This window comes from Perna viridis, chromosome 5 (genome assembly GCF_037379345.1).
Source record: "Perna viridis isolate PV_CMFRI_1.1 ecotype Kerala chromosome 5, ASM3737934v1, whole genome shotgun sequence".
Classification (NCBI taxonomy): domain Eukaryota; kingdom Metazoa; phylum Mollusca; class Bivalvia; order Mytilida; family Mytilidae; genus Perna; species Perna viridis.
In genome coordinates, this window is record NC_142449.1 from 15,823,733 (window position 1) to 15,851,572 (window position 27,840).

A 27,840-nucleotide genomic window follows, 5' to 3' on the forward strand; every position below is an offset into this window, starting at 1 on the left:
AACCCAGATTCATACGGATGTCCAATGCTTTTCAATCAGAACTGTCTGGTTACATTAAAGAAAGGGTGTAGCAGAAATGGCCGAGTAGTTTCGATTGCAATGCTTGTATTTGTCAAATTTTGTTATATTTGTGAAATAGTTGAACAAAACTGAGTAAATAAAAACATGAAACCACCTTTCATATATTGTTTACTCTGCTCCTGCTTCCAGTGATATCCGTGATATTTTACTTTAATTTTTAAATTCGTGTATTTCCTTTTTGTTCTTCTTAAAATTCAATTATTGTTTTTTTTTTTAAATAAATACTGCAAAACTTAAGTTATTGCCCAAAATGTACCGAAAAATGCCCGTTCTGCATTTTTTTGGTCCAGTTTTTAGATAAACCCGATATATGCCGATACTAGTAAACTAGAATAACGAACACAAAGAAACACGACAAAACGAAACGAAATCAAAATTTGTGATAAAACAAAATTTAACTAAACCGAAAGAGATATTTTAAACAATTGAATATCGATTTGCTACGAAAACCAAAATGAAATATGTTAACTAAGATACAAAAACTAAAACTTGTATAAATTCTTTTAAAAAACAGGTTTCGTTTTTTTATTTTGATGTGTGTGGTTTTTTTTTTATTTAGTTTTTTGGTCTTGATGAATTCTAATTTATATTGTTTTATTTTTGATCAATTTTGTTCCTTGTCCGTAGTATTTCGATATCTTATCCATAGATCCTGTTTCTTTTTTTTGTTGGATTAATCTTACTTTTCAGATTTCGTTTCCGCTTCATTCTGCTTCGTTTCTTAGTTTTTCAGTACCTGTATATGCATCACCGGTTAAACATCAACCACGTTTGTGTTTCTGTTGTCGAATGAGCCGACGGGACATTAACACATCAACAACTATCTAATTTGGAATTGACAGGTAAAGAAAACAGAGATGATTGTACAATCAATTATTCTTTTTCATACTCACAACTATCTACATGCTTTCAAAGTCTTGCATCATCAAGAAAGCACCTGCTATAAAAATACATGTACCATTCATTTTATGCTGATTAGTTCATAGAAGTTCGTGGTATGAAGGCATGTTATAAATATTTATTTGAAAAGTGATTTACTAGTGTAAGTATATATATATATATAGACTCGCCTGACCAGTGCTGGATAATTAATGATAATCTTTTTGCAAATTTAAAACGATTCTTTTTAATTTCACCACTAACATTTTGTTAGGTTAAAGTAGACAGTAGTTCCATCAAACTTGATGAGAAGAAATATTCCAAATGTGTGTTACGACATCATTGAGAAAATTTGTTTACAACCGCTGAACATTCCAAAATCTGAACATCACTTAACCATGCAGTGATCAATAGAAAAAATGTTAAACCTTGAAGAAGTCAATGTTTAAAAAAATTACATAGACTAGTTTGTCATTTAAATATTCTTTTATCTGATAAATAAACTATATATTCAGGGTTCAACACAAACAGTGGACTGGTAATCCTGTGCCTACCTTGTTTGATGGAGGACAGCCTTGAAATTTAAATTGGTAGTCCTTTGGACACTCTAAATTAATTCTTAAATTTTATTAGTCCTAAGGAGAGGACCGCAGATAGTTTTTAGGACCACTTATCTATCATATAGTTCTGTGAGATACTTAGCAAGAAATGTTAGTGTCAAACCCTGGTACATGTATTAAAGAGATTGATTATTTGAAATAATTAAAAATTTTGGACAACAGAACCAAATTAATTTTTTGTGAACAAAGCAATGGCATCTACCAGGGACTGACTGGTTTCACTGTATAAATTCAGAGATATGACTTGCATTTGTGGGAAAGGGAAGTCCGAAGAAAGGGTGGCTATGTAGTGTGGTTGAGCACTTTCTCCTTCAAAAGAACTACTTTTCCGCTAGAATCTTGGTTCCCTTGGTTACTCTTTCTCAGTTACTGTTATTTACCTGTTAGTCAAAGAGTGATCTTTTTTTTGTGCCTATGTGAAAATATCAATTTTTACTTTAGAAATTATTGTCTGCCACAGAACCCAACTGCACTCTCTTAATCATTTTCCTTATTGAACTTTTATATTGGAACATGATATAAGGAAAACGCTGACATACATGTATAAAGACAAATAAAAATTTTTTTAGGGACAATACACATCAAAGTATTATCGAGCACTAGTGGTTATCGAGCACTGGTCAGGGGTGTCTAAATTGTACGACTTGTATGTTAAATATGGGAATTGGACCTGGGATCTTATTCTGAAGTCAGACAACCAACTGACTGAATTACAGTACATGTAACTCCCCACAATATTTGTTAATTTCATATGGTCTTGTTAGGTATTTTCAATAGACAGGTGTTTTCGATAATTATTTTTAGGTGCACCTGCAAATCTGGGCAATGTACTTCTGTTGTACATTCAAAACATGACTGCAGATATAGGAGAGTTCGCCAATCTCATTAGTGATATCATATTCACTAATTTGCATATCATTAAGTGTCAAATTGGTTGGCAAATAAACAACTAAATAGACAGTTGACAATTTCATGATTAGAATCCCAATTTCCAAACCTTAATAACTTTGTTATTTAATATCCAATTTTGGTTCTGTAAAATGTTTCATTTAGATAAAATAATTCATATTTTGTATGTGAATTTATAACTGTTAAACTTGAAAAAATAAATTTGTAGTGGTATTTATATGTAAACCTCAATATTTGTATAAAATTATAATTAAAATCTTATGTACATAAAGTCTAATTACTGAATATTTATTTAAAAATTTCATGGATAAAAAGAATTTTATTTGCAATGTTGGGAACCAACAGAATTTTTCAATTATCTTTAAAAATGAAAAAGTTATGATGATTTAAAGTTGATACCCTATGCCACTCAATGGATTTTTTGCCAACCAAAACCAAATCACAGGTAAGTGATCACATCACAAAGAACCCTGCTGTAGAAAAAATATTAGTTTAAAATGTATTAAAGAAATTATACCTTCGAAAGTGGTAGGTTCTTTATTAATCACCGCCTTTTTGTTAGTTTCCTTTACATGTTTATCTACTAAGCAGTATAGTTATATTTCCTAACTGGTAGGCTGCATGAATGGACCTTCAAGTTGACCTGTGTATAAAATTTTTGTCATATGACCATGACACCTCCATGAAATAATTGAGGGTCTGTATTGGTGATTGAATACTCCTGAAATTAGTACAAGTTAGGCAAATCATGTTGCTTTTGGGTTTGGGAATTGTATTTTTTCAAACAATGAAAGGAAAAGATTAGGATTTTATAAGTATACATGTATATAAAAAGACAGGTTAATAACATAGTGTTAGAATTTGTGATAAACTGATGCTGCAGGATAAGAAATAGACATTTATAAATCTATCAAAAACCCCCACGCTGATTGTCATATTTTGAAGAAAATTGTTTCCAATAATTTTTTTTGAATGAATGAATTCTATGTTATAAGTTGACAGGTCATCAATTTCTCAGTAAACAAAATTGCAGGTTTTGCTTTGCGATTTAATATTTCTACTAAATGAGTGAACGAAGAAGTTTGTTGTAAAAACACCGATATCCTCACTACTTTTTAAAATTTTTTTTGAAATGTCAAAACAATATTGAAATTCATCTTAGGATAGCTATTTATGAAAATCAAAGAATTAGTAGTAGTGGGGTAAACGGTACATTCACAAGTACAAGACTAAGTGATTAAATACCACATCAAATAATTACATTTACTAAGCATATATAAAAATACACTTATTTCATTGGATATCTGGCTTTACGTGTGATACGTCATATGAGTCGATGCAACACATCTTTGAATGATGTTTATAGGCACACCTGCAATTAAGTGGAATACTTTTATTGATCACTGTATATTGCCTATTTTCTACATATACATTTATATATATTGCCATCACTTGGCAGTCCATCATTGTCATCTTCTCCTCTGTAACTTCTAAATGGACTTGGATGAAACTTAGCATGATTGTTCCTTAGGGTATCCTGCACAAAAGTTTTGCCTTGATTTTTGTTCCGTTGAAAAATATGCTGCCACTACTAAAAATAGAACATAGGGGTCAAACGAATATCTCAAAAACCATTAGGTAGATGCAAATGCTGGCAGAGTTAAAGTGTTCAACATGATGAGAGCTATATGTGTGCCAATTTGCATTAATATCTGTAAACTGATGTTTCAGTTATTGTCCTTTTTGTACATTTTTGGCTATTTTGATGTTATTATTTCAAAAATCTTTGAATCTTCTGTTCAGAATCAAATGAAATTTATTAAGGTTGTTTCCTAGCATATTCTGCTCAAACTGATTGTTTATAAGTTTTGAAATATCGAAAAACTTGGCTGCTGTTACTAAAAATTAAACATAGGGGTCAAAATAAAGTTTTTTGCAAATAACTCAAAAACAGTTGGTTTTAGCAAAATTTGTTGACAGGTGTATTATTGTTAGCCATCAGAAGACAAACCCATGCTGAAATTTTCAATATGTTCCATCACCTGATGTGAGGAGTCGTGGCCCTTAAAACAGATTCTTTTTTCATGTGTAAAACTTTAAAAATCTTCTGCTCTGAAACTATTTGACAAAATTTAATGAAAGTTGGCATAATTGCTTCCTAGGGTATCCTGCACAAACTGATCTTTTAAAATATTTCATCAGTTGAAAAAAACATGGCTGCCATTATTTAAAATACATTTGGAACATAGGGTTCATATATTTTTTCCTCAGTTACATGTATATAAGAATTATGAAGATGAAAGCTATTCATAACATAAATGTGATGGCAGTATTGAATTTTTTTAGGCAGCCATTTTCACCAGTTGCTCAGATTTCAACGATTTTTGGTTTCTCCAGGAAACATTGTATTCCAAGTTGACAGGTGATGACGAAATTTGTTTTGGATGGCCATTTTCGAGATGGCTGCCTTTTTTGGCTTCTTTTTATACTTGCTTTGATTTCATTAATATATTGTTCATTTAATATGGTCTCCTGAGTTGAATGGTGATGATAAAATGTTATATAGCCATGATTTAACTTCATTTTATTTTCTTTCTCAGCAAAAGTATAGCCGGTTAATTTGTCCCCCCCTCACTGATGGGATAACGGGACATAGGGAGACCCCTGTCCAAATTTGTTCAAGAGGTTTTAAAAAACTTTGAAGCCAATTGCAACATTTTACAGTGCCTTAGGAACTCAGTTGAACAGTATTCATTGATATATGCGCTTTTTCAGCAATTTTTAGGTCAAATATGGTAAAAAAGCATGATAACTTGCCTATTTAGTTTATAAGGCATGGTTTGTCAGGTTAGCGATTCAGGCTCTTGGAGGGTCTTTTGTTTTAAAAATATTTTACTGATACATATTTTATTTTGTAGAGCTAAACCATTCATCAAAATGAAGAGTGATTTGACAGGACCTCAAATTAGACAAGTTTTTATTGATTTCTTCAAGGAAAAGGAGCATACTTATGTACATTCCTCATCTGTTATCCCCCATGAGGACCCAACTCTTTTGTTTGCCAATGCCGGAATGAACCAGGTAGAATTTTATGTTAAAGAGTTTGACAGACTTACTTTGGCACATCTGTCTACAAATTTTAAAAGTTTGTAGGGATCTTATGATTTTATGTAATATTTGTCTTCTTCCAAGGAAACTAATAGTTGTCTTTTTGAAAAGGAGCTCACCGTCCTTTTTCTATGTTAAATGATTTTCTTATCTCAGTGATATGACAAGAAACACTAGAACAGAGGGTTAGCGCATTGTGCTTACTTGAATCGTACTCCTACAATGTAAGAGGTTGGAATTCCATTCAGCTTGCTAGACAACCTCTAGCATTGCTGGAGTAACTTGAATCTGTTATGGTATGTAAGAGAAGAGCAATAAACTAATGATAAAGTATTGGCACTTGATGTGTGAGGAAAAAAAACTACAATCACTGAAAACGAATTGCTAGTGTGCAACTTTTCTGCAAATAATTTTTACCTGCATCACCAGCAATGAAAGCAGGTCTATTAGCTGCTCAACTCCATCTTTCCCTCTGTCCGTCATGCTCAGGGGTACCTAAATGGTAAAATCTGTAACTCAAAATGTATAAAACCAATATATTTCAAACTTTACATAATGTACATATATATTGAAGATGTGCATATTGAAATATTGAGAAATTTGATTAATATTTTCCTTATTGCTGAAAATTTAGTACATTTTTGGCATGTTGCACTTAGCCATTTTTTGCCATACTATGTTGTGGATGGTACATTGTTACTACTTTGAGTAATATATAAATCTTTAAGTATACTACCAATATTGTTTTAAATTTGCACATTGTTTATACACATATTGAAGATGTATGCCTTTGTTATGAAGAAACAGAATAATATTTCCCTACATTTTCAGTAACTCAGAATAAATTACCCATTTTTTGCCACTTTTTGTGTTGTCTGTATCTATTAAAAGTGTATAATCAATATTATTGAAACTTTGCATTTGCAGTGTTTATATATGGAAGGAGCACACTTTTACAGTAGATGAATTTTGCATATTTTTAATATGACTTTATACCTGTTGACCTAAGCCATTTTTTGAACAGTGTATACCGTCATTAGTAAACACCATATTCAATTCCATACATGATATACAATATATTCAAAATATGTGCTAACAAACATATGAATATAGAAAATGAAATTGGATAGAATTAATGGTCTGGAGTAATAATGAAATACAGTGTACTATTATTTTATTTTGCATTGACTTGAACAGTATTTAGGAATGGACTAGAAGTCAAGTACCAGATGTTGTAACACATTTGCTATTCATACAGTTGTCAATATTAAATCCTGTATAATACTTACTATAAAAAATTTCAATCTTGACCTATTGATTTTATGTGGTGATTAATCCCACAATCTTTTTGCTGGAAAAAATTACTACATATTGATCTTAAAATAGGTTGTTTTTGGGAAGTCTGTGTGTCTCTCCCCGTTCAAAGTCAGAGGTCAGTTTCACAAAAAGTCATACGTGGGAAGTTAGTTGTAAGTAGTGGCCTCACAGGAGGAAATAGCATTGTGACATCATAACTTATGATCAACTGGACACTTTCAACTTCTTGTGAAATTGACTGCTGAAACTTACATGTAGTGAAATTAGTCTTCATTGACCCTTTAATTCTTATACCCCCTGGCTTGAGTCAAAGTTCTAATGAAATTTAAGTGAGCTTCTAATTAATTTAATGTAAAAATTTCACATGGACTCTGTCAACTTTTAGCAAGTGAAAGTCATGTGACATAATTTTATCTTCTCTATAGTACATAATATGCCTATCTCCATTTTTTGGTGTGCGCTTTTGACTTACTCATTTATGAAACTTTATATATACATTTTTTGTATACATATATATCAATTTGTGAGCAGAGTAAAGTTATTATATTATACTGATGTATTTGTGTACAAGACCATGACTACATTTTAAAAAATATATAATGAGGCAATTGTCTGTTATAAAGTTATTACAGATACAGATTACCAAATTCAAACTCTTTATTTAATAGAATCCCTGATACCAGACTAACCAAAACTACCAAATTACAATCAGTTGCCATAGAGCTTAAAGGGAATTACAATGTTAATGGATTATAGTTGTGGTATTTCAATTTAGACAAGAAAATGAATTAACAATAACATTGTTAGTTAACAAAATAACAAACAGGGTCAGAATAAATTAACACTGAGGAAGTAAATATTAACAAATATCCATAATCTCCATAATACCAGATATTTATAAATTTGATATTTGTCCCATTTTTTGCCGTATAAATTTCTGATAACAAGCCCAAGTTCAAAGTTGAAATGATAGGCTGGTGGAAATTTTCAAAGTCTGTAATTCCCTGTACTTTAAGAAAAAAAAATACTTGTACAAATTAATTAAAATTTGAATAATTTGATTATTGTTAATTTTACATGGCAGGGACTAGAAGAACACCCATTGTTTTGATATAGGTACATGTTTAAAAATGTGAACTTCAGACATATGTTTTCTCTTTATTTCAGTTTAAGCCCATATTCTTGGGTACAGTGGATCCTAACAGTGACATGGCCAAGTACAAGAGAGCAGTTAATTCACAGAAATGTATTCGTGCTGGCGGAAAACATAATGACCTTGATGATGTTGGGAAGGACACATACCATCACACATTCTTTGAAATGTTGGGAAATTGGTCTTTTGGAGATTATTACAAAGTTAGTATAATGTTGAGGGATTGTTTCCCATACTACAATGCAATGCAGGATGTAGAAATGCTAGTTATTAATCTGTGTTTCTAGCTCACACAAACCTAAGGTGGCTATTGCTTTTTTTGCATCTGTCATTCTTATTGTCTGTTATAATCATCTTTAACTTTTCTTTCAAAGTGTTCTCCATTGAAATTGTTCTGTGGAATGTCACAAAATTTGAGCACTTTTAGAGTATCTATTTAAAAAATATATTTCTTACACTAATCATACTTATTACATACTGATAACTGTTTGTTTCATAACAGGGTTTAAATTTCAGTATATATTTATCTAAAACTAGAACAGATACTGTAAAAAGGAAAAAGTCTTTCCTCTTCAGCTTAAAAAGCTCTACAAAAGTCTTTTTGACCAATAAACTCTATATATCTTCCTTAGGCATTTGATGTTAAATCTTGAGAGTCTCTGACTATCTAGGTGATCCTCCAGCATTAAAATCCATTGAGAAAAACTTAAGTTACTGGATGAAATAGTCATTTGATGAAATCGGCAAAAATTAGCAACCGCAAAAATTAATACATTTACAGTATGTAGTTAGGAAGTGATTGATTGAACTTTTAAAGCAAACACACAGTGTTTGTTATATGAAGTCCAGCATATTACCATTTGTCGAGACATCACCGATATATAGTAACAAAGCAATGTTAACAACAGAGTCAATTGTTATATGAGTACAAAAAGCTCTGTCCCCTATACATATAGCATGTAATCATATTATGTTTATTTTTAGAAAGACTGTTGTGGTTGGGCCTGGGAACTGTTGGTAGATAGAATTGGTATAGAGAAAGATAGGCTATATGTAACATACTTTGGTGGTAACAAAGACTTTAATCTGGAACCTGACAATGAAACCAGAGACATTTGGATCAACTTAGGGTAGGTATCACTTTTCTTTGTAGAGGACAAAGTAGTTGGTTTGGTAAGGGAAAAATTTGACCTTAAAAACTAAGTCTTCATGAGGAAAATTTAATGTTGTTTCTCCAGCTCTTTTATGTGTTTTATAGTTTATTTGATAGGTTTATGGAAATTATCTGAACATATACGGTCATATATACCCTTCAAACTTGGCTGAGATTGGGAAAATCTGTTAAAAAGGCTGAAGAACACCAAATTTTGTGCAGTTTCAACTCTTCTAACAATGGTCACATGCGTGTTGATTCTCATGCTTCATAAATTTTGTGTATAATTGTCAGTTACAACTTGTGAAAAAAGTAACCTGAGTCAACAGGTGTGTGGCCACTTCCGTTTCACACAAAACCATCTGAAAAATGCAGAACTGTTAAAGTTAAAAGTTTTTGTATAAGTTACATAAGTTTGATAGAGTAATAATCTTCACCTTTAAGCAAATAGCACTGCTTAAAAACACTAGCCAGATATCTAGTAGGTTCATTTGAATAATGTTTTTGGTATGAAAGTTAATTTCTTACAATTGCAGTTATCTTGCTCTCATCATGTATAAATTTGATACAAGCAAAGCAAGCTCTTTTAATATATATAGAAATTGGTAATGAATATAACGTCTCTTGTTCTGACTGCCAGGGTCCTGCCTGATATTTTTTGTGTCTATTGCTTTAACTGTGATATTAAATATCATGTGAAACTTATTGCTAATATATACATGTAATGCAGGCTGTGTAATGTCATTTTGAAAAGTTTCTACTGAATCTACCAAAGCTGTTAAATCTGGACAGTTTCTGTATTGACCCTCAATACTGCTATATTATTCTACACATGATTTAATTAACTCGTCCAGGACTTTTAAAAAAGAGCAAACTGTTGAAATAAAAAAAAAGAAAGAAAGAAAATTATGATAAAAATGCACCTCAATTTCTAAATTTTCATTTTGATACTTTGCTGGTATTTTTTTGCATGAATAAGTTTTCAAACTTTTAATCACTTTTTGAAGAAATGTAGCTGTGATATTTCAGTGTTGATCCAGCTAGGGTGCTGCCTTTTGACATGAAAGATAATTTCTGGGAAATGGGAGAAACTGGTCCATGTGGTCCCTGCACAGAGATACATTATGATCGTGTCGGTGGACGTGATGCCAAACATTTGGTCAACATGGATGACCCTGAAGTTGTGGAAATATGGAATCTTGTGTTCATGCAGTTCAACAGGTAGTATTTATAAACTTGAAGTAGAATAAAATTAAAGCCTAAAAGACGGTTTTAGTGTGTTAACAATAATAGAAAATATCGTTTAAGATTTCAATAGTACTTTCATATTATTATGCAAAGGACATTTAAAAGATATATAAGATGGTCCAGCACCTTTTATTTAAAGGTTCTGAAATTTTTAGCTTTTCAATATTTTAAAACACTGATGGCCAGTTCTGCCTTTGAGCCAGGTATGCAGAATCCAGTTGATAAATGTGTCGACTTGTGGTGTGTTGATAGGCAAATTCTGCCTTTGAGCCAAGTGTGCAGAATCTAGTTGATAAATGTGTCACGGTGTGTTGATAGGCAAGTTCTGCCTTTGAGCCAAGTGTGCAGAATCTAGTTGATAAATGTGTCAACTTGTGGTGTGTTGATAGGCAAGTTCTGCTTTTGAGCCAAATGTGCAGAATCTAGTTGATAAATGTGTCGCGGTGTCTTGATAGGCAAGTTCTGCCTTTGAGTCAAGTGTGCAGAATCTAGTTGATAAATGTGTCAGCTAATGGTGTGTTGATAGGCAAGTTCTGCCTTTGAGCCAAGTGTGCAGAATCTAGTTGATAAATGTGTCACGGTGTGTTGACAGGCAAGTTCTGCCTTTGAGCCAAGTGTGCAGAATCTAGTTGATAAATGTGTCAACTTGTGGTGTGTTGATAGGCAAGTTCTGCCTTTGAGCCAGGTGTGCAGAATCTAGTTGATAAATGTGTCAACTTAAGATGTGTTGATAGGCAAGTTCTGCCTTTGAGCCAAGTGTGCAGAATCTAGTTGATAAATGTGTCAACTAATGGTGTGTTGATAGTACTTGTTGACTTTATCACGGATTGAGTTTTCATGGGCTGTTGTTTCTTAGGCTAACAAAAAGTCTGTATAAGTAATAATTACTAAGAAGGGTGCACTTAATTGTTAAAAAAAATCTTGTCATGAATTTAATTATCCTCCATCTGACCTGTAATCTACTTGTTCATTAAGTTAAACTGTTTCTGCTTTCTATTTAAAGAGATGCTGATGGTCTAACAGTTCTTCCAAGACAGCACTGTGATTGTGGTATGGGATTTGAACGTCTTGTGTCTGTCATGCAAGGGAAGAATTCTAACTATGACACAGACTGCTTTCTTCCATTGTTTGAAGCCATTCAGAAGGTATGTTTTGATGTAGAAGATTAGATGTTTGAATTTATGTTTATCTATTGTATATCTGTTGAAACATAAATCATCAGTATGTAAAACTCTTGATGAGACGTTTGAGGCTTTTTTTGACTGAAGAAGGTTTACTACTTATATGATTGCAAAAGCATTGTAGTCACAATGGTTTCAATGCTGTGTTGTCTTTGGCATCATGGTCTGGTCTGTAGACATTTTGTTTGCAGACTTGAGTATAAGTGTATAGATCTCTATGAAATTGTACCTCAAAGTGCCACACCATAAAAAAAAGCTGAGATTGATTTTTTGGTTTTGACTTGAACTGTTTTTTTTTAAGAAGGGGCCAGATACAAGCCTTTTCAGAAGGATTTTTCCCAACACTTCTTTAATATAAGTGAACGGTAAAATTGTACCACATGTTGCCATACTGCTAAAGAAGGCTTGGATTGATTTCAGAGGTTGTGACTGGAACCATTTATGAATAAGGGTCCAGAAAGAGACCACTTAGATTCTAGTCAATTCTTTCCCAGCGCCAGATATTTAATCAGAATAAAAAATCGAAGCTGCATCAAGCTTGGATGATGTGTCTATACTTGCCCTAAATGTTCAAGATTCAATTTTGTGGTCATATCAAGCTGGACTCTGAACAGTATTTTATTTTTTATGCTTTGATGGAAATGTCTTTGAAATAAAAGTGCATGATCCTTCCACTTTGGGCAGGAAACATATTCAAAGGCTTTGTATCTCATTTGGGATACTATGAAAGTACTTATATATCTGTGGGTTACCAATTTTCGTTGATTTTGTTGTTAACTCAAACCACAAAATAAAATTTCTGATGAAGTACACATTTTCCATTTATTTAAACTGTGGGAAATGTCGAACCACAAATTTAAGAAAAATTGAAATCCACCAATTAAAGTACTTTCACAGTAATAAAAACTCTATCTTTGAAAGATTTCTTATTAATACACTGCAAGTGAAAAAAAGAAAAATGTCCTTGCAAAAGACCATTTATTGTAGGTGCTAGCAAGCAGTCTATAACACTTAAAATAGAGCTTCAAGTTTTTTTGGCAGAAGAAGAAAAAAAAGAAACAAACGAAAGGTTAAAAGGTAAAAGCCTGATAAGTCAGCTTTCAAATCAAAAACAGGTTTTTTTAGTCATGATGTGGGATGTCAAATTTATGCATTAACATATTTTGAAAATATACCAATTGCAGTGATGGTCTTTATATTCCAGGCAACAGGTGCTCCAACCTACCAAGGACGTCTAGGTAAAGATGATGTCAATGGAGTAGACATGGCTTACCGTGTGCTAGCTGACCATGCCAGAACATTGACTATAGCTCTTGCTGATAATGGTAGACCTGACAACATTGGCAGGGGGTATGTATTGCAATAAGAATAGATTCTGGAACAAAACATTTGTGTCACTCTACTATTTGATTTGGTACTTCAAAAAAGTTTATTTTTATATATATGCTATTCCCTAAAGAAATGGCAGACTTCATTATCAGAGAATTAGAAATAAGAGATATTATTGTCCCCCTGCCCTAGCATAACAGAAGGAGTATGCATTCATTTATTTATTCCTCACAGAGACTCAAGATGCATTTCATTTTGTTTTGGAACTTCTTGTTTTACTCAGGTCAAAGTTCATCAGTAGCATTTGACCATTTGAAAGTTCACAAGATGGTGGTGGTACATATGGTTATGTCTAGTATTTTTCTATCTTGTTCCTTAGATATGTACTCAGAAGAATTCTCAGACGTGCTGTGAGGTTTGCTACAGAGAAGTTGGGGGCTAAACCTGGAATGTTTGCTTCACTAGTGGACACAGTGGTACAACTTTTGGTAGGTTCTTATAACATCTATATTAACTTTTAAAACTCCTAAATTTATGCATTTTGCCTCGCTAGTTTTTGCTATTCAATAACTCACTTATTTAAACAAATTTCAAAGCAATATTTTTTTCAAAAATATTATTTTTTTATCAAGAAGCCTTTGTGTAAATTAGTTACTTCATGTCTGTGTTATATATTATTATATAGTGAAACCTGTCTAAACTGTACCCTGAATAATCTGAAAAACCTGTCTAAACTTGACACTGAATAATCTGAAAAACCTGTCTAAACCTGACACTGAATAATCTGCAAAACCTGTCAAAACCTGACACTGAATAATCTGAAAAACCTGTGTAACTTGACACTGAATAATCTGAAAAAACCTGTCTAAACCTGACAGTGAATAATCTGCAAAACCTGTCTAAACTGAACCCTGAATAATCTGAAAAACCTGTTAAAACTGAACCCTGAATAATATATAACTTTTTAGAGTCCCTCTACACAATTTAAATGTGTTTTACACCTGGCTAAACCAAACCAGTTTCATTGTAATACAATAAGATCTTTTATTACATTGTCTCTTTGATGCTGTATCATAACTATAATGAAGAGATGTGTCAAGCTCAGCAAAACACTTAATTGTAGAATGGATGGTCTATAAAGTTTATGAATATTGGTTCTATATAAACAGTTAATACTTTACCAAAACGTATATTATTCCCAAGGTGTAGAAATTTAAATTACAAAGAATCATGTGTTTTGTATAACAGTGATTATATCATTTTACAGGGGGATGCTTTCCCAGAAGTTACCAAAGATCCTGAGAGTGTGAGTTCATTTTTTATGCTTAGATACCTATCAGAAATACATGTATGTAGAAAATTTTGTTGCATTTTAATTTTTGTGTTCTTTCACAGTTAACAGGAGTCTGTTTAAGTTGAAATCATAAAATATGATTTTAATTTATTTTCACTTTAAAAAGCTCAAAATAAATGACAAGATACCCAATACTGCTACATACTGCAAAAACTTAATTCAGCAAGAAAGAAATGTACATTTTTTACACCAAACCCCAAAAATTTCATTCCGCAAAAATTACCAGGTATATGGTATGCACATAGTTAAATCAGTGTTCTCCCCATTGTGCTGTACTTTGCAGCACTATGATTTCTTAGTACTGTGCTATCAGCAATTAATTTTAGTTAGAATGCACTATGGGCACTGTGCTATAATTTTGGAGGAAGGCCATAAGAGCTGTACTATGCCAGTAAGCACTGTGCTATTTCAAAATTATGGGGAGGACACTGGTAGTAATACCTCTAAAGCATTACCATAAAGCTACTTACAAGAAGAACTTACAATGTTTGTTTTTTTTTTATTATTGATAATGTTTATTTTTTTTTTGTACATAGTGGAGTAGGGAGTATCATTTTCTCCTTCAAAACTCTTGCTGGTTCAAATACCACGGTATTCAAGATAACAAAGATAATTATTAGATACAGGATATCATTTTAATTTGAAAGAATGACTTTATTAATGTTATTAATAGTCACAAGAATTCATGTTTATGATGTAAAAAAAATTTAAGATCAAGGAAATCATCAATGAAGAGGAGGCTCAATTCTTAAAGACCTTGACAAGAGGAAAAAGATTACTGGAGAGAACAATAGGAAAACTGGGAGACACAACTTCATTACCAGGTAATAACTTTAGAAAACAATGCACTCCACAAATTATGAGATTCAAATTCAGTTAGAGATGTGGAACCCTTATGAATGTAGGTTAAAGCTAATTTAACTGGGTGTAAGGAGAACTCAACAATCACATCTTGTCAAACAGAATATTGAATATTCAAATTAGTCTTCAAAGGAAAGCCAATGTTACCAAGCATAGCTAATGAAACAGAATATGAAATATATATATGTTTGCTGAATCAATCTTCTCAAGAAAGCCATTGCTACCCAGCACAGCTAAAGAAATTGAATATTGAATAATTAAACATTTTTTAAGGGAAGCATTCACTATCTAGAAGAGTTAATGAAATAGAATATGGGATACTGTGAATGTATTTATTTTTAGGGTGTACTAATTTTTGCTATATTCATAGTGGACACAAAAGTGTGAAAAATATTTCATTTTTTTAAAGAGTTAAAATTGATACCCACAAATATGTTCACTTTACAGATTTTGTGAAATATTAGCTGCCACAAAAATGACTACATATACAGTATTTAAATCAGTCTTAAGGAAAGCCACAGTTACATGTGCACCAAACATAGGTCCATCTTCAAGTTTTAATTTTCTGTATTTTAGTTGTTAGACTAAATGCTTGTCAAACCCTGACAAGCTGGTTCTAGTATAGCCTTGAGCATTGAAGTATTGTCTACACTGTTGATATAGAAGTGATAATACATATACTGTACAAACATTATTTGTCCTGGAATTTCTGTGTCCCTGGTTCTGTAATCACTGTTTTATCATGGTGACTATAAAATATCTGGATTGGAAGTTTCATGTTACTAGAGGCACAGAATGTTTAAGCTTTACAAGGATTACATTTTTTCCTTCTGAACAGGTGATATTGCTTGGAGGTTATATGACACATATGGATTCCCTGTTGACCTGACACAGCTGATGGCAGAAGAGAAAGGGCTAGCTGTAGATATGGCTGCTTATGAAGAATCGAAGAAATGTTCACAGGTAGATTTAGTGATCTTGCATCGGTTTTACACTAAATTTTAGTGAAATTGACTGCTGAAAGATAAGTTGGTAAATTATCAACTTCAATTTCTTTTTTTTGTTGTTGCAAAATTTCATTGTAAAGATTATGAGTAAATGTTAGATTGTTGTCAAGGTTTATTATATTGTTTTCTTAATTATCAATGTAACATTCATTTATATTGTTATAACTTTAAAGATCACACAAAATACTCTAATTTTTCACCTGAAGGTTGAAGGTCACTTTTCCTTCCTCATTCAGTTAATGCAATGATGCCGTATCTTTGTAGTTATTGTCCCAAGGAACTGGAGGAACTGTTGATGATAAAATAATGTTGGATGTCCATGCCATCAGTGATTTACAGAACAGAGGAATACCACCTACTGATGATTCACCTAAATATAACTATTCTGCTGATGATCAGGGCAATTATAGTAAGATTTCATTAAACTGTACAATTAAGTAATGTATCAGCTAGTGATTGAGATTACAATTTGTGGTAAGATCTTCCAAAACTTACTTTGTGATTTTGTTTGATTGGGAATGTGGGAGGTTGTGGGTTTGATCTTTGGCCAAGTCATTAAGCAGTAATATTTAGAGGATAGAGTGATAATTGGTTGGCTCAGAGTTAGAATAATGTGTTTGGGTGGGCTGTTACTTCATTGAACTGGCACAATCAAGATCTGCCTCAGCATGTTGGACTTGTACAACACAGGATCTGTTCAATTGATCAAAACAGGATCTGTTCAATCGATCAAAACAGGGTCTGTTCAATCGATCAAACAATCTATTGTAAAAAGCTTGAAATATATTGTCATAGGAGTTTAACCATAATCAATCAATCAATTGATCAACTATTTTAATGGTTTTGTTGTTTGGTTCTACTTGATCAATCAAACAACATCAGGCTATAGAAATGGAAAGATCATTAATTTACACAACAATATGATCACACATTATTCAGGAACTTAATGAAAAAATTAAAGAAAGAGTATTAACCTTCTTACTTAGTAGAAGTGATTTTCCTTTATAGAATTTGAGGCTGCTACAGGAAAGATAGTAGGGTTACGTCACTCTAAACAGTTTGTTGAAGAGGTTACCACGGGACAGGAATGTGGTATATTGTTAGATAGGACATGTTTCTATGCTGAACAAGGTGGACAGATCTATGATGAAGGGTTCATTGTCAAGGAAAGTGATGAGGTAATTTTATTTTATGCTTTCAAATTGTTTACTTTTGTTGATTTTCCTTTTCGTATAATCACAAGCATTTTGCAGACATATAAGGGTATTGTGTTGTGGTTGTCTTCATCATCTGTAGACATGTGGATTTTGCGGATAACTTGTGTAAATTATTGGATCTATCAAATTTTACCACTTGGTTCAATAACACAGAGGGAAGGTTGGACAATTTTTGGGCTATGGGTTTAAACATTGATTACATCCATCAATCTGAAATGTAATATCTTGCATTTAGAGTGAGTTATGTCTTAACATAATTATTTTCATCCTGTTGTAATCTATATATTTTTATATACATAGATATGTTATAATCAGCTTTTTGATGCCTGATTATTATTGTCTGTTGACTTCTTCCATACTTTTTGGGTAGAAATCTAATTATGTAATGTCTTTTCTCTAGGAGACTGAATTTAAAGTTAAGAATGTACAAGTACGAGGTGGATTTGTGTTACATATAGGTTCAGTAGAGGGTACACTACGCATAGGAGATGTAGTACAGTTAACTATTGATGATGTAAGTACATGTATATACAGGTACACAGTGAATATATGTTACATATAGGTTCAGTAGAGGTTACACTACATATGGGAGATGTAGCACAGTTAAATTTTGTTGATGCAAGTACATGTATAAATTTTAATGTTGTGTCCATACTGTTTAGGGTATGACGTCTGCAACCATATCACACTACACATGCAGAGACTTTGTTGAGATTAATATGTTGTCATATTCAAATCTTGTTGATAGTCATAGCAATAACAGGAAATTTTGTATCTGTCAACAGAGTAGAAGGAGTGATGTTATGAAAAACCACACAGGAACTCACATGCTTAACTTTGGTCTGAGAGAAGTGCTAAAGGAGGCTGACCAACGTGGTTCATTAGTGGCCCCAGATAGACTCAGATTTGATTTCACTGCAAAAGTAAGTAAGGAAAAATAACATTAAGTGATGTCTAGATGCATTATAAAATTTTAATTTAAAATGTGCTGACCATTACTTAGCTGTTGGTTCAGCAATTTGGTGACACATGCTATTATAATGTAGTCATGGAAAAAACAACCTTGCTTTCTTACTATGTTGTTGCTTAGTTGATGCGCTTAATGGTTAGATAGACAATAACAGTGCACTGACTTGACATAAAACTGATAAATGCACCCCACACAGTTCACCTTGAATAAAATATACAACACTTAGCTTTAAACCTTCATATTTTTTATTTTTAACTGACATTACACGGACATGGTTTGTGGTAAAAAGAGACAATAATGTACATGTTATGTATATTGAAATATAAAAGTGAGGCTTAAAACAATTACTTTAAACAGATTACAGTGTCCTTGCTCGGGGAAAATGGAGGAGGCAGTGTGCCATTCCCCTATCACATTCACACGTCTCTGTCCCTATTGAGTACCCTCTTAATTAATAATGGAATATCTTGTTAAGATTACACACTTGTTAATTACCCAAGCCGATTTGGTCACTATATAGATATTAGGACTAGGCCCTGGCTGCAGCATGAATAATTTTTTTGGAGTACATTGTATGCAAACAGGTTGAGAACAAATTCTAAAATAGAGTTCCCCCTTTTTTTTTAAACTACATGTGCCCACAAATGGTGGGTTTTTAAAATTAAAAAAAAATCATAAAGATAAAAGTGGGAATACTAATTTATTGTTTTTACAATAGCAATATATTTTTTGAGAAGGTTCTCTTTTACATCCATGTATGTAACTTATATATCTGTTATAATGAAACACTTTATCACAAATATGAGCTAAACAGACCAGTTGTAAAATGTAGATAATACCGCCGTAGGAAGGTACTTCAGGAATACCAGTATCATCATCTAGGGATAGAAATCAAAATCATCTCTTTTGTCATAAATTTTGGTATGGAGGCTAAATATCTAAATCAAGCAAAGGCGTGCGAGTACTATTATTATTAGACTTGTCAGTGAGTGACCGTAGATCACTAGTAAAAATACGGTCAATGCATTTTGACTACTCAAATAGAATGGTTGCATTAAAAAATTATTAACTTTGATTTGTTCCAAAATTCCAAAGAATGCATCTTACATATATTCTGGGAAATCCATGACCTAAGGCTTTAATTACAGGGTGCTATGTCAGTAAAAGAGGTGAAATCGGTAGAGGAAATCGTTAATAAAATGGCTGAGAAGAATGAAGGTGTGTTTGCCAAGGAGACAGCACTTGCTGATGCTAAATCTATACAAGGTCTCAGAGCTGTCTTTGATGAGGTAAACTTGAATGACGATAAATTTTGTAACATAAAGCTAATTTAAAATAAATGATGTTGTAAGAAATTTGACTTAACATGCCCACTTACATATCAGTGATTATAAGTGTTTGTATGGTTTGCAGAACATCTTCAAATTTCATGCCATTGTGAATTTAGTATTAACCCATTAGACATATTCATATAGAATGGCATGGTCACGAAAATGTTAGTTTATTTTTCACTATTTGCCGAAGGATGAAATAAAAGTTCATATAAAATACTAAGGCCATTCTGTGTACATTCAGACATTTGACATCACATTGGGACTGTTCCAGCCATCAGCAGTTCATTGCTTCTTTATGACTTACAATAATCCTTTTCTTACCTAGCCACAGCCAGTGGAGTACACAGGCAAATATTTTTCACATGAAGTTCATGTTAATCGAGCTTCACATGAAATTCATGTGAACTTCACATGAAATTAACGTGATTTTTACATGAAATTCACTTAACACAACTTTCATGTTATCATTTCATGTGAATTTCATGTGAAGACTCGATTCGCCTGAATTTAAAGTAAAATTTATCACGGAGTTTATTTGCTCAATTCAGGTGAAAATCATGTGAAAATCGCATGAAATAATTTTTCCTGTGTTAATGTTCAAATATAGTAATAATATAACATCAACATTATTAAAATAATGATTTTCTGTGATTTGAACTATACATGTATAAATTCTGACTTACAGGTATATCCAGATCCAGTAAGAGTTCTGTCTATAGGTATACCAGTAGAAGATTTAGTCAAAGATCCTATGGGACCAGCTGCTTCACTTACAAGTGTTGAATTCTGTGGTGGCACGTAAGTTTATACAACAATGGTTTAATACTTGCTGCAATATGGTATTTAAAAAAAATAGAATAATTAATAAATCAGTACAGTGGCAAAAATGTATTTTGCTTTAAGGTTAAAGATTTAATTTGGTTTATTCCCCCCTCCCCCAACAAACAAAATGTGTTGGGGGTATATAGGAATCATCTTATCTGTACTCTTTTTAAACTTTTCAGTGGGTTTTGATTTATAAGAATGTTGGGTATCGAGGAATGTAAATATTACCTGAGGAATCCAAAGGAATATATTTAGACTTAAGGGTTTTACATGATAAAACCTTGTAAGCTTTATTCCTCCTAAGCCTCTGAAAAGAATTTAATGAAATGTTGTATTAAGGATGGGCATCATAATAGATTTCCAATAAGGAATATAATTATTGTTTGGAGCAACAATCCAACTTTAGGATTTTAAACTATACTTAACTACATTTGAAGCAGGTGGTTTTCTCTATTAGTACTGAGCTTAACACAGTATAAATGTTTTCATACACTTATCTATGTGTAACATTATGACCAGAACTGAAAGATTATTTTGTATTTGAGTTAATCTTAAATTATTTTCCTTTCAGACATTTAAGAAAAGCAGGACATATAGGAAAACTAGTAATAGTATCTGAAGAGGCCATATCTAAAGGGATCAGAAGAATTATAGCTGTCACTGGTACAGAGGCTCATAAGGTACTTAAACCAGAAGTCAAATTACAAGGTTTTATAGCAGGTTGAAAATGACTGATACATATTTCAATACAAATCTAGGTAGGCTACTGAGTAATTTAAATAGCTCTCTTGGTAGAAATCTGCCCTACATTATTCCAATGTGTTCCACTTAATTACAACAGAACAGCTGTGTAATCTTTTGGACACTCTTTATCAGTCTAATTGTATAAAAAGCATATTGTTGCTTGTGCAAATAATGCATTTAAAACTATAGATATTATGTTTTACAGAGTCTTTTCTTTATAGGCTTGGCATAAAGTGGATGTGTTGGAGAAGAGCCTGTCCAATCTTAAACAGGAGATTGATAACAGTTTACAGAATAAAGATGTGTCAGTCAAGGCTTTAACCAAACTCATTGTACAAGTAGATGATGTGAGAATTATTCTATTTATTATCCTAAACAAAGTGATGAGTTACATTGTAATGGTATCTTTTACCTATCTGCTTTTTATTTCATGGCATCCTCAGGGAATCTCTACATTAAAAAAAATATTTTGCCTTGTTTCTAAAGAAAATGTAGTACATTTATATTGTTTGGTAGGGCCATGATAACAGTGGGTCCTTAATATTAGAGTCCAATTTATATGAAGGAAGGAAATGGCCTGCTTGATACCACACTTGTGAAGTTGTGATATTCATATGATTTGTGAATGAAATAATTCAGAATTGTATGATCAATTTTTTTTTATTCGTCTGTTTTTATGATAAAAAAGAAAATTTGCATCAAAAAGAGCTTCACAGATACAGTTATGTTTTAATTCATTGTTTAAATTTTTAAGCTATAAATCTGTTTAAATTAAACACATGTCTATTTTATTCCTAGGAAATCTCACAATCAATGATCCCCTATTTTATTCCTAGGAAATCTCACAATCAATGATCCCCTATTTTATTTGTAGGAAATCTCACAATCAGTGATCCCCTATTGGAAGAAGGACAATCTAAGATCTGAACTTAAACAATTAAGGAAGAAAATGGATGATCTGGATAAAGCTAAGAAAGCTGCCTTAATGGATGAGGTATGATTGATAGTTGGTTTCCCAACGTTATACCTTACAAGTATAAACAATTGTAAGGATTTTAACACACTGTTGTATAGTTATACCAGTTAGTTTCCCATGATAATACCCTGCAAGTCTTTCACCAGTAAAAATATGAATTTACACATACTGAAAAGGTCGTATTGAGAACTTCAGCAGGTTGAGTCTATACAGGTGATGATTGTTCAGTAATTTGGAATGATTATATACTCTTAGTGCCAAGCTGAAGGTACTGGTAAAACACTAAGTCATTCATCTTGATTGAGAACTTCTACACTTTACTGTGTTTTAGTGCTCTTGGTCTTTCAGCAAGTATTCCTCTAACAGATCTATGCATTTATTGACATGAAGAGCTTTGCTAATTATAGGTTGTACAGGAAGCTAAGAAGATGATAGAAGCTAATCCTAACCAGAAGTTTGTAGTCCATGAATTTAAAGCTGGATCTATAGCAAAAGTATGTATTTAGAAGGCTGTTTTCTTTCTTGGTTTGAGTAACACATTTTTGTGCATATTTTTTGTAAGATTTGACCACCATGTGCTAAGATTAATGTATTCAAGAATCACTGATGGTGTAGTATGCAGGAATGATTTTCTTTCATTTTTTAGCAAAATTCTGCTTTTTCAAATCTACATTTGACCATTACGAATCCTAGATTTTACCATTACGATTCCTTTCTTTTTTACTGTATGTTAACTTCTGATTTTGCCATTTTCTGCTTTGTTTGTTGACCTCATTAGATCAGATCTGTGTATGTTTTTGCCTAAGATTAGAGTACAAAACTATTAAATGATACATTGTAATTTACGTACGATCATACAAAGGGTCCTTAAGAATCATTTTATGGAAACTTTTTCAATATTACAGCTGATATATACCACCTACACACCCCTTAAAAAAGTTACTGAAGAAAAAAAAAGAGATTTAATGCTACAATGTATGTGTGTTTCATTAGATAGTTAAATCATACAGGGATAAGATTGAAGAGACTTTTGTTTTACCCAATAACAATACGAAAGAGGCAGATCCAGAAATTTATAAAGGTGGGTGGGGTGTGGGTTTAAGACTATCATTAGGCACATGCAGTGTGGGTTTCAAGACTATCATTAGGCACATGTGGTGTGGGTTTTAAGACTATCATTAGGCAGGTGGGGTGTGGGTTTCAAGTCTATCATTAGGCAGGTGGGGTTGGGTTTCAAGTCTATCATTAGGCAGGTGGTGTTGGGTTTCAAATCTATCATTAGGCAGGTGGGATGTGATTTTCAAGACATATAATTAAACAAGTGGGGTGTGGGTTTCCAGACTATCATTGGGCAAGTTCGGAGTAGGTTTCTAGAGTATCATTTTGTCTAAACTTTGCACAAAATTATACTTTTCCCCACAAAAGGAGGATTTCATCACCGGAAACCTTCCTCTAAGTCTACAACTGCAATTATTTTAAAATATTCAATACTAGTAACTATTGTAGGCTTTGGATGGTGCAATGAAGCAGTATAAAGCCCTAAGCCCAGAAACTGCAGCCATGTTTTTCTCAGTTGATAGAGATGCCAACAAAATTTTATGTATGAGTTCTGCACCTAAGGTAAGGACATTTCGATAGAAATAATAATTTCATCTTTTTCCCTTTCTAATTTAAGTTACAAAAACAAAGAGTTCATACACTTAAGTCTTTAGATTGCTAATTCGATTTGAAAGTATGGATGTAGTATACACTAGATTATTAGTGATCATGCTGTCTGTCCGCTTGTTCATCTTCAGTTCTAATTTGCAAATCCTCTCAAATTATGGAATGATATTGTGTTCCTGTTATTTTGTTTTCCATCTGAATTTCCTGATGCAAGACATGGACTTTGGTCTACAAAAGGGGGGCCACCTCCTTATCCTTATCCATAACTCCTCTAAAATCCCTGAATGGATTATTATCATGAAACTTTCACACATTCTTTATCACATGATGCCACTGTGCACCTTCTTCTTAGTTTTCCATCTGAATGACTTTAGGGGTTTAGGGGTTTCTCTGTAGTTTATAAGGAGGGGAGTGGGGGTATCAACAATTAAAGTTTTTTTTTTATTGTTTTTTGAATATTTCATATGATGATATAACATACAGAAAAAATGGCAATTTTGAATTCGAGACAGAAACTGTCACAGTGACCCCTATAGATTGAGGTGTGATGTTCTGGGGAGATGTTTCAAACTGGTGTTATTCTGTTTATTATCAACGTTACGTTCAAGTTGATGTAAAATTTTTGTTGGAAATTGACAATAGTTTTTTAGGATCATTGCAATAGCTTGAAGTGAAAAATATCAGGCAGTAAGAACAATAGAAAAATGATAAAGTTTCTGATAAATGTTAATTAGTATTCTCCTGACTTTTATACAGTTTCTTTCCCTGATATATTCCCCATTTCTTAAAGAGCTTGGGATATTGGAATGATGTTCTATATTAATGCTAACTTGTATTTTAAAAAAAGTATCTATTCTAAACTGTATATTTTATCCTTACTTCATGTATGCATTTTTTTATTTCAGTCTTCAATAGCTGCCGGATTAAGTGCTAAACAGTGGGTGTCTGAGGTTGTGCCTCTTATCAGTGGTAAGGGAGGAGGAAGTGACGCTTCTGCTCAAGCCACAGGATCTGCATGTGATGCTCTCTCAGAAGCTCTTAAAACTGCTATAAAATTTGCTGAACTGAAATTGTCATGATGTCAAGATGAACTTATGAATTGATTATTTATTGTTAATGACAGGGCCTTTGCGATACTTATGTTGATAGAACATTTGTTAAATTCATTATTACATTAATGCATATTACATTTTTGCTTATGACAGAAATAGGTTATCTTGGAACAGGATGTCAAGGATGCTTAGTTTTTGAACCAAGGCTTTGGGAAAATTGGCCTAACAATCCTTTCATTTTGTCAGTCTTCAGAAGACAAGTTTTGTCTATGTTGGTCGTTGTTATCTATACAGATTATGTGCATTAACACTGAACTTGAGGAAAAGGCAAACAATACTCATTTCTTTGCAGCTTTCAGAGCCATTTCTATGTCCTATTTTAAGTCTGTAAAAATGAGCTGTTACTGTGTTTGGAGATGATTTTTTATGTGACCAAACAAAACCATGTAAACTGTTAGTAGCATTTTAAAGTACATTGCTGTTGATATAAATTGAGATGTTCTAAACAGTATCCTGGCAAAACTGCTAAAGTAATACATTCAAAACAGTATCCTGGCAAAACTGCTAAAGTAATACATTCAAAACAGTATCCTGGCAAAACTGCTGAAGTAATACATTCATGTTCAGGACAAGGGATGTGTCCTATTAATTAATTATAAAGAGGATGATTTATAAAATATATATGTACGTACAAAAAAATCGTCACTTATAACAATTTGCAATTATGACATTGGCTGAGTCATGAAAGAGACATGTCAAATTTTTACCATTTGTTGTGTTTATAAACACAGTTTTATTCTTCAACATACATGTCTATTTTCTCTACATGTATACATTAACCATATGGTTTTGTTTATACATTTCACGTTTTGTGGATAAATGTACACTAATGATCTTTAATGAAAAAACAAGTAAAGTTTGCAAGCTAAAAAAGCTATGTCCATTAGACATTTCTCAATATTCTGTATTTTTTACTATTTCTGAAGCCTTGGTTTTGACTCTGTTCATCCTGAATAGAAGGTTTATATCCATAATTAGAGAAGGACCCCTCTCACCGTTTTTACAAAATGCAGTAAGTTAAATGTATTGTTCCATTAGATTTAATGTATCAATGCCTTTCAATTGTACTGCCAGAACTTACAATTATTTTTATTCTTAAGACGTTTCGCAAAATAAACCACTAATTTGTAGTAGTAATACATAATGGTCTGTTATTTGTGCTTGATATGAAATGTATGCTTCTTTGTACTGTATATCAATAATATATTAGGTCAATAGCACCCACCTAGCAAATATCATTTAGACAATTTTGATGAAATTTGTGCACATACATGTATTCCCCATTACAATTCATTATACATGTACTTGTTGGTACAAAATCTCCATGCAAGAAGATTGGAAAATGGATATGAGGTATTGTATGTTTCCAGTACAAAAATAATTGTAGTAATATGATATTAAATTTGTTTAATATTTGAAATACTCTCTGTCTCGGTTACTTTCAACTTTTGTGAATCATGATTTATGTAGTCCATGGTATAATCAGGAACATTTTGTTGGTTGATAATTGTTTTCATCATTACTATATTGTGCCATTTATGTTTAGGCCAAACAGAATATTTTGGTTTCCTGTTTCATGTCAGAATAAAATAGGGTAGGTAGGTAGGGATTTTGTTTTTTTTTTCCCAAATATTTTTACATTGATGAAATCTGAAGCTTAATAGTGCTTAATCAAAAAAATGCCCATAAAAAATGTTAGGGTAGGTATTTTTGAGAGAAAAAAATATGGACAGTAGGGAAACAGGAAACACAAATATTTCTTTTTTCTGCCTTATCATATCAAGGCTTTAAAATGTTACATTTTCTGTTGCACAGATGTGGTGGTCTCATATACATATTCTTTAATCTGGATTTTTTTTCCTCATTTTATGGATGGTTGGGATTGTTAGAAATGAAAATAAGGTTATTACTATATTTAAATGGCATTATTACATTAATTTGTGCCTCAGTAATATGTTAGTAATGTGAAGGCTGTCTAAAACATACTACAACTTTGTTTGCTTTAGGCATATGTTTTATTAAGACAGGTTCATAATGCACCAATTGATATTAAGGGACTGCAGAATTCATGTTAATCAGGTGCAGACAGGCTTTAATGTATGATGTGCAAATAATGAGATTTCAAATTCAGTTAGAGGTGTTCCATTAAGACACATAAGGTACTTGGGGAAGGCACCTTTTTGCCTGGGGACTTACCCATAGAAGCAATATTAAGCTAAGTTTATGCATGAATTTGAAAAGTGCCTTCTTCTTAACCTCATATGTTTTAATGGACCAGCCTTACACATAATGTGAAATTAAGACCATTCATTGTAAACTTACATTGTCCAATGAACACACACGTATTCTGAAACATCAGCCAATGAATTGAATTGAATTGTTAAAAGCAAGTACATGTACTGACATGAAAATATATTGATCTTCTAGAAATTGAATATTGCAGTTTTTAAGACTGTATGTCTCATTGTGTAAACCTTCTATGACTGTTAAGAGGACTTTGAAAAAATAATAAAAGGACGAATGATTACCCAGTTTTTTCTTGAGAAAAAAATAACCACTACAGAAAGTATAGTCTCTTTGTGAAAATAAGTTTCTAACTACTAGTATAGCAAGTGTAGTCTCTATGTGAAAAAAATTTTAATTTCAACTACTGGTATGGAGACTGTGGTTGTTATATATATAATGTTTAGGCAAATATGGACACATCATTCAAGATTGATAGAGCTCTGTATTTTGATTAAATACTTTACCAACATCAAAGTGGCCCATTTTTGGTTCCTTATTAGCTCACCTGGCC

General features: G+C 32.3%; 1 protein-coding gene across 2 annotated transcripts; it reads left to right on the top strand.

The window, feature by feature from the left end:
• The first annotated feature begins 771 nt into the window (after nucleotides 1-771).
• On the top strand, nucleotides 772-27,570 carry LOC148616236 (alanine--tRNA ligase, cytoplasmic-like). Of its 2 annotated transcripts, none has more exons than XM_088583093.1 (23): nucleotides 772-923; nucleotides 5,408-5,570; nucleotides 8,082-8,270; nucleotides 9,052-9,197; nucleotides 10,250-10,441; nucleotides 11,472-11,613; nucleotides 12,854-12,999; nucleotides 13,358-13,466; nucleotides 14,246-14,284; nucleotides 15,045-15,156; nucleotides 16,032-16,156; nucleotides 16,465-16,609; nucleotides 17,209-17,378; nucleotides 17,818-17,931; nucleotides 18,203-18,340; nucleotides 19,536-19,676; nucleotides 20,407-20,519; nucleotides 21,118-21,226; nucleotides 21,512-21,637; nucleotides 22,165-22,284; nucleotides 22,674-22,760; nucleotides 23,773-23,886; nucleotides 24,837-27,570. In XM_088583093.1, exons 2-23 carry the CDS (start codon nucleotides 5,427-5,429, stop codon nucleotides 25,008-25,010), a joined length of 2,895 nt encoding a protein of 964 aa, XP_088439219.1. In that variant the 5' UTR covers nucleotides 772-923; nucleotides 5,408-5,426; the 3' UTR covers nucleotides 25,011-27,570. The 2 variants fall into 2 exon arrangements, with proteins under 2 accessions (XP_088439219.1, XP_088439220.1); XM_088583094.1 differs by lacking the exon at nucleotides 772-923 and adding an exon at nucleotides 1,008-1,123.
• Nucleotides 27,571-27,840: the final 270 nt, after the last annotated feature.